General features: G+C 42.8%; 1 protein-coding gene across 1 annotated transcript; it reads right to left on the bottom strand.

Moving 5' to 3' along the window:
* Positions 1–1,858: 1,858 nt before the first annotated feature.
* Positions 1,859–3,014, bottom strand: LOC147884218 (uncharacterized). Its single transcript, XM_087398163.1, has 2 exons — positions 2,861–3,014; positions 1,859–2,767 (listed from the first exon to the last, which is right to left on the bottom strand). The coding sequence occupies exons 1-2, from the start codon at positions 3,012–3,014 to the stop codon at positions 2,055–2,057; spliced, it is 867 nt and encodes a 288-aa protein (XP_087254289.1). The 3' UTR covers positions 1,859–2,054.
* Between the last annotated feature and the right edge of the window lie 4,418 nt (positions 3,015–7,432).

The raw sequence follows: 7,432 nt of genomic DNA, 5'->3' as shown, positions 1-7,432 counted from the left end.
AACTTAAAGCACCACAACAGGTTGCATCTCCGTTGGGAGCTTATATGTCGAACCATCGAGTAGCCCAACATAGAATAGTCTCTGTGTCCTCTGGCACGAGAAATGTCAAGTCATGATGCCATCGGGGCCAGAATAGTTGCTTTTCACGGTTGTGATGACCAATCAGCACACCATTCATGTCTATCACAAGTGCATGTCGTTCTGCATTCTTGCTCTCTGGGATCATGTAATAGCCAAGTCCTGGGGGAGACATCAAAATCCTACTCTCTGAGTTCATGAGGGGTATTGCGATATTGTTGGTACGGTGAATGATCCCTAGCTTTGCAGCATATCTTTTTAGTGCTCTCCTGTGCTAACCTGGATGTGAACCACATGCTATCTTTGCACTCATCTTAGGCCGGAGTTTGAAAGGTCCTTTTGTGTACATTACCAATGCTAATTTTTGATCACCTATACAAACCACAACATGATCGAGCTTCATCAAGGCACCTCTCTCCATCTCTCACTCCCTCATTAAGTTAACACATGTTTACGCACGGGTGCTTATATCTACAACTCCCAATTTTTTAGTTGTAATTTTAATAAGATACAATTGCATGCCCAGCTTTTAAGTTCTTCGAGGGGAGTGATGAGGTAAGTAGTCACAAACCTCAAATGCAGGACAGTATAAGATTGATGTATGATAATCCAATTATTTTAAGGTTTATGATCTCTGTTCAGATGGAGAGCATGCGTAATAACTGGAAGACATTTAGACAACAATAATAGACATCTTAATACCAATGACTTGATTAAGATGGCATTTCATTACATGGGGTAAACCCAGATTCCAAATCTAAAAATTACAATGTCTTGTGGGCTCGTGGGTGGTGCATACTTGCTTTTAGGTTAGCTACAAGACTTGCATCCTTCTCAAGAACCTTCTCAGCATTACTTGGTGTCTTAGTCCCTTTTGCCCTACTAGTAGGCATCTGTGCAGTTGATGGACTAAGCCTCAGCTGCATTGTTCTGTGTGGTCTTATGCTTTGTCAGTACCTTTATCCATTGTCCCAAAGTCAACCCATCTGGACTGGTCTTCTAGTTGGGAGCAGCATCACCTATAGTTGTGGCTGCTTCTATGAGATTATCCAAACTTGCACGTGTAGGTACATCACCCATCTGTGTGTCTGTTCCATCTTCTAAGTCAACCACTTTTTTAGGACTCTGTATGTACAGACCTTGGGCTACCCAACAAAGGTGTTATCTCATCATCAATAAACGTACAATCAGGTTCTCTTCCAACCTTTTCTGACAACCTTGCTTGTTCATTATCAAAAACAACTTTCCAAAAAGGAGAATGGGGCGAGAATGGGGCTCAGGCCCCATAGACAAACCTCCTCCATTTCCATACCCACCACCTTCCTATGCTCAAAAATGATAGTATCATCTAAAACACAACACTTTTGCCATTACCATTTGCCAAGTATAAGCTATATCTTATCATAGACAAAACCACCTCCCCTTTCCTACCACCAACTAAGCATATAATATGTTGGCAAGACCATATAGAACACAACCCCTACACCCTTACCATTTGCCGAACATAAGCTAACGATAAGGGGAACCCAACACGATCATCTCCCAAGAGACAATTCCAAAATCGACATTGTAAACAAAACTGTTGCACTCCCGATGCCTAAACCAAACCCTCGGAGAGGACGCACTGTGGATCCATATTCACGAGCCTCGAAAGCTTTCCTGTGAGAGGTAGACACGGACGATACAATTACTGAAAGAGTACCTTCTAAACTTTGCTCCAAGGCTATGGCTCCTGTTACACTCGCCCTCCAACCGTGCTCAGGAACTAATTCTGCCGAGTCTAAGAGAAAGAGATCTCCGTGGATAGCACGTCGCCTCTGAAAAGCAGCTCCTCAAAAGAAGCTCACCTCCCATGTGGAAAAACCCTCATATGCTTGCACTTGGCAAGGCCTCGATTCCGCAAAGCACTGGCCCGCTCTTGATTCAGTTCATTTTCTCCTTGTTCCGAATCTTATTTTTGCGCAGCTCCCCTGCGCCTACAAGCTTACATCAAACGAACGACGTGACAGAAATCGCTTTCCTTCAATTGCAAGGAGCTCATACACTCTGAATGGGTCGTCTGTGGATGCAATCGATGATTCGTTTCCCGGATGTACCCTGGAGTGATTATGCATCAAAGTGGGCAATTCAGTTATAGTTTCAGGATCCTCGCCGCGCGACATGGGTCCTATATTAGCGTCTAAACTGATATAGCAAGCCAGCGAGATGACATTGACAGAGAGAGCTGTAACTATGGCTGGCATATAGAAGCAACAAGGAATTTTCCATGCTTGGACTACGTGAGCGCTTGATCCCGTGCAGCAACGAGGTGTACACCTTGGATGGGCTGGTATGCATATCGCGTATATGGCCATCTGCATAATCAGTTCCACGCTTGCTACAATGAGAAGGCGAGTCCAATACACACGTTTTCCGAGCGCGTTTCTGGATTTGGCATGGCTGGCCATTGGGAAAAGTATTCCTAAAGACGCACTTGCCAACGTTCGACCAAACAGTCGCACAAGCCGTTGGGATCTCGTTAGATATACGTTCCCAGGTGCTTGATCTGGCCTTAAGCAAGCTATATGTACAAGATACGTAGCGAACGTCCCCACCAGATAGACAGTGCCATGGAGCATCAATCCTGTCCATACCGTCATCCCAAGGACCCTGATGCATCTCATGACGAGAAGGGAAAAAGTGTACAATCCTGAACAACCAACAATTCAATTACGATCACAGGATATCTAAAGATAGCTGGAGTGTGGTAGACGGCTTCTCCTCTAATTTGAAGAAGACTTACCTGCTGCGATGACTATTGCAACCTTCTGCTGAGAGGTTGCTGTCGACCTCCAGGTGATTGCAGCTCCAGACGTAGCACCTTGAATCGTACCGGAGAGAAATGAGGCGATGATAGGGAGCACGATTCTCTTAGATCGTCTTATGCTGATGGACATAGTGGTAGTAGTCGATGCCAGCAGTGATGGAGGTGATGAAGTTGAGCAAGTAAGAGGCAGCTGAGAAGGCAATGGTGAAGCCTTTGTAGACCTCATGGATATTGTCAAGGATTCGAGCCATGGCTGCCCATTTGATGCTTCCTCTGTATATGAATATTGATTAAGAGTTCTTGAGACTTCGGATTACCATTGTGGATGAACACTTGGGATAAGAGTCATTTCTATTAGTTATGGCAATATTTCGGGTAAGAATCATGTCTATTTGTGATGGCAACCATTTTCAAAGTCAACCTTCCAAAGAATTTGGGGTAAGAGTCATGTCAATTATAATCTATTTTCTCACTAGTCTAGTGCTTTTCCATCTACTCATTTGACCTTGTTCTCTATGGTCAATTATAATCTATTTTCTCACTAGTCTAGTGCTTTTCCATCTACTGATTTGACCTTGTTACAATTTGGGGTAAGAGTCATGTCAATTATAATCTATTTTCTCACTAGTCTAGTGCTTTTCCATCTACTCATTTGACCTTGTTCTACTCATTTGATGCTTGTTCTCTATGGTCAATATTCCTAAGGTGATGATAGCAATCTTAATGGATGGTTCTAGGCTTTGTAAAAGAGATTTGGGCAAAGTAGGTAAGACTCACTCGATACCTTACAATTCTTTACAACAAGAGTGGGTCCTAATTAGCCTCCCACTTCACAAGTGGGCTCTAATTAGCCCCCTCTTTAGTTTTATAGAACTAGAGGTCACTCTATGCCCCATCTTCACAGAAGTGTATCAAACTATGGACCTAGAAGAGTTGGTTGCTCTATAGAAATAGTGCCCCTTCATCACTCTATGCCCTCCTCCAAAAGAAATGTATCAAATTATAGACCTAGTGGTCAATTTAGAAGCCTGGTCTCGGTTGCTTTGTAGAACTAGTGCACTTTGGTCACTCTAGGCCCACCTCCAAATTCCAATGATGTGTACATAATGACACCACAAGAAATGTTGTATTTTTTCAAACACCCCCTAATTTAAATATTTATAAGCCTAGTCCACACTTCATTCAACCAACATAAATACCAAGTCCCTCAGAATGAGAAAATTTGCTAATTTTGGCCAGTTTTCATAAACGTTTATGCTATTTGGTTCAAAATGTTTTTCTAAACGTACTTGAGGGGGTCTCGTGGGGCTGAGACGATGGGCTCTTTCTTCGTATCCTGTCTAGTGGTGGCATTGTTTCTCAACTTGCATCCATGTTCATATGGTGTACCATTGATCATTAGCTTAGTTGGTATGCATGTATAACACTTGTGTGTGTATTGTGAGAGATCTTATATTTACACATGCTTTGAGAGTGTGTAATTAAAGTGTGCAACACAATTATTCATGCAATCGACTATGTGTCTAAGCGAAAGCGTGTGAGTGCACGTGACCTAGTAACTAGGTAGGGAGTAACTATATGCTTTTTTTATTTTTGCTGGGATTTCATCGGGTAGCTAGGACTCAGGCATCACTTTTGAGCCCTAGTTTGTAATTGGTTGATGCTACCTATATGTGTGAAGACGTACATATGGACGTGAGTGCTCGTGATACAATCTAATACTAACTAAGAAAGACTTAGCATTCCCAAATCTTCATTTTTATTGGGGATGGCTTGCATGTTGATGTAGTAGCACTTTAGTTGACTCCCATGTATGGTTGTGTTGAATTGAACTCCATCCAATGTTTTTAGTAGCACAGTTCCGATGGGATTCATTTTTCTTACTCGACAGGGTCCTTGACCTAGATACTTGAGTTTTTCATTGTGTGCTTTGGCATTGTATAACAAGACTAGGTCACCTTCCTTTATGTTTTGTCAAACCATGCCTTTCTTCTGCATTTTTTTGTTATCATGGCATGGTAGGCAACTAATCTGGTCTCTGTATGCTTTTCCAATTGATAGAGTCTTTCCTTCAAGGATGCATGATCTCCCATGCATTCCTGTACTACTATGCATAGGCTTGGTATTACAATTTTGAGTGGGACCACAACTGTAAGGCTGTACACCAATTGAAAAGGTGTATTCTCTATACTGACCTTCAGTGTGGTTTGGTATGCCCATAAGGCTGCATTTAATTTCTCTACCCAATCAGAACATTATGGTTCTACTACCTTGGTGAGGATAATGCATAATATTTTGTTGGTGGATTCGGCCTGTCCATTCCCTTGGGGGTGGTAGGGAGTGCTTTTTCTATGGATCACCATAAAGCCAGACAAGAGTTCTTGGATAACCTCATTGACAAAATGTGTGCCTCTATCAGACACAATTTCAATGGGGCATCTGAATCGGGATCACATTCTCATATAAGAACCTTGCTATGCTTCTAGCATCTGCATTTCTGATTGCTTTAGCTTTAGCCCATTTGGTTAAGTAATCAGTGGTGGCCACAATGATGTAGCGTGCCTATGTTCCCTTTGCTACTGGATGGATGGGACTGGATGGATGGGACCCACAAAATCAATCCCTCATTTTTCAAATGGTTTTTGTGCAAGGACTATTGTTAGGGGGTTGAAGTCCTTGTGTTATGGTTTAGTGGTCCGTTGGCATACATCACAGGCTTTAACATATTCATAGGCTTCTCTCTAAAGTGTTGGCCACCAATAGCCTACAAGGAAGACTTTTCTTGATGTTGCTTCCCCTTGGAAGTGTCCTCCTATAATGCTTACTTCACTAAGGATTGGCATGATCTCATGAGGCATTATATATCTTCTTAAAACTTGGTCCTTGCCCATCCTATATAGTTGTCCTGTAATGAGTTGATATGGTGCAGCTTTCAAAATTACTTTTTTGACATCCACTGCTTTCATTTCAGGGGGGTTCTTCCTATCATTAAGTACCCAATGATATCGGCACACCAATCTAGGACAGAATCTATCTAAAATAGTGTGGCATTTGGCAAGTCATCTTCTACTCCAGTGGCTGAGAGTGCTCTCAACGGAAGCAAGAACGGAAGAAGGAGAGAGAGAGAGACAGAGAGCCACACAAGTTTGGTGGGTGCAGAACCACCCGAATCTTCTTTTTCATTCATTTATATATGTGCTTGAGTATTGTACATAACTGGGGTAAAGGCACAGTGACCTTTAACCCCCACAACCTCCCACTTAAAGGACAATGTGCCTTTAAGGGAGAACAACCAGTGAGCATACTATCCAATGCCCATCAATACATGACAATACTCAAACCGCTGACTAGGTAGACTCTTCGTCAGCATATCTGCAGGATTATCATCTGTATGAACCTTGACAAGCTCTATGCGCTTGTCCTCAAGTACCTCCCTGATGAAATGGTACCTGACCTCAATGTGTTTGGTCTTTGCATGAAAGACCGGATTTCGTGCTAGCTGAATAGCACTCATGGAATCACTATGCAATGTCGGTACACCTGTATGAATCCCCAAATCTCCCACTAGCCGATCAAGCCATATAGCCTCCTTGCAACCCTCTGTGGCTGCAACATACTCAGCCTCTGTGGTAGACAAAGCAACGCACTTCTGTGCGCGAGACATCCACGACACTGCACCACCTGCAAAGGTGAACACATAACCAGAAATGGATCTCCTACTATTCACATGCCCTGCATAGTCTGAATCTGTGTACCCAAGTACACGCATGTCTCCTTTACCAAAGCAAATGCACATCTCCTTGGTACCCTTCATGTACCTCATGATGCACTTAACTGCCTCCCAATGCCTCTTTCCTGGATTAGCCATATACCGGCTAACAACTCCCACTGCAAATGCAATGTCTGGTCTAGTAGCTATCATAGCATACATAAGACTCCCAACTGCTGATGCATAAGGAACCTTGGCCATCATGGCCCTTTCCTCATCTGATTTGGGACTATCTGTATGACTCAGTTTCACATATGGAGGCAATGGAGTACTCACTGCCTTCCCCCCCTCCATATTGAAACGCTGTAATACTTTTGTAACATACTCTTTTTGTGAAAGCCAAAGGAGTTTCCTACTCCGATCACGCGTGATGCGCATACCAAGAATATGACCTACAAATCCCAAATCCTTCATATCAAAGGCCTCATGCAACTTGGCCTTTAATGCATCTAGCTCATAAGTATTCTTGCTAGCCAATAGCATATCATCCACATATAGTGCCAAGATTATCAGGCTATTATCCTTAGCCCTTTTAGTGTAGAGGCAGTGATCAATTTCACTCCTTCTAAAACCCTGGGACCGAATGAAAGCATCAAACTTTTGATACCATTCTCTAGGTGCTTGCTTAAGACCATAGAGACTCTTCTTTAGCTTGCAAACTAAATGCTCTTTGCCCTTTTCTTCAAAGCCTTCCGGCTGCACCATGTAAATTTCCTCATGCAAATCCCCATGCAAGAAAGCTGTCTTGACATCCATCTGCATAAGCTCCATATCCTCTA

This window comes from Dipteris shenzhenensis, chromosome 27 (assembly GCF_047967505.1).
Source record: "Dipteris shenzhenensis isolate YYH24624 ecotype China chromosome 27, Dip_SZ_1.0, whole genome shotgun sequence".
Lineage (NCBI taxonomy): Eukaryota > Viridiplantae > Streptophyta > Polypodiopsida > Gleicheniales > Dipteridaceae > Dipteris > Dipteris shenzhenensis.
This window is presented reverse-complemented; position numbering and strand designations above follow the sequence as displayed.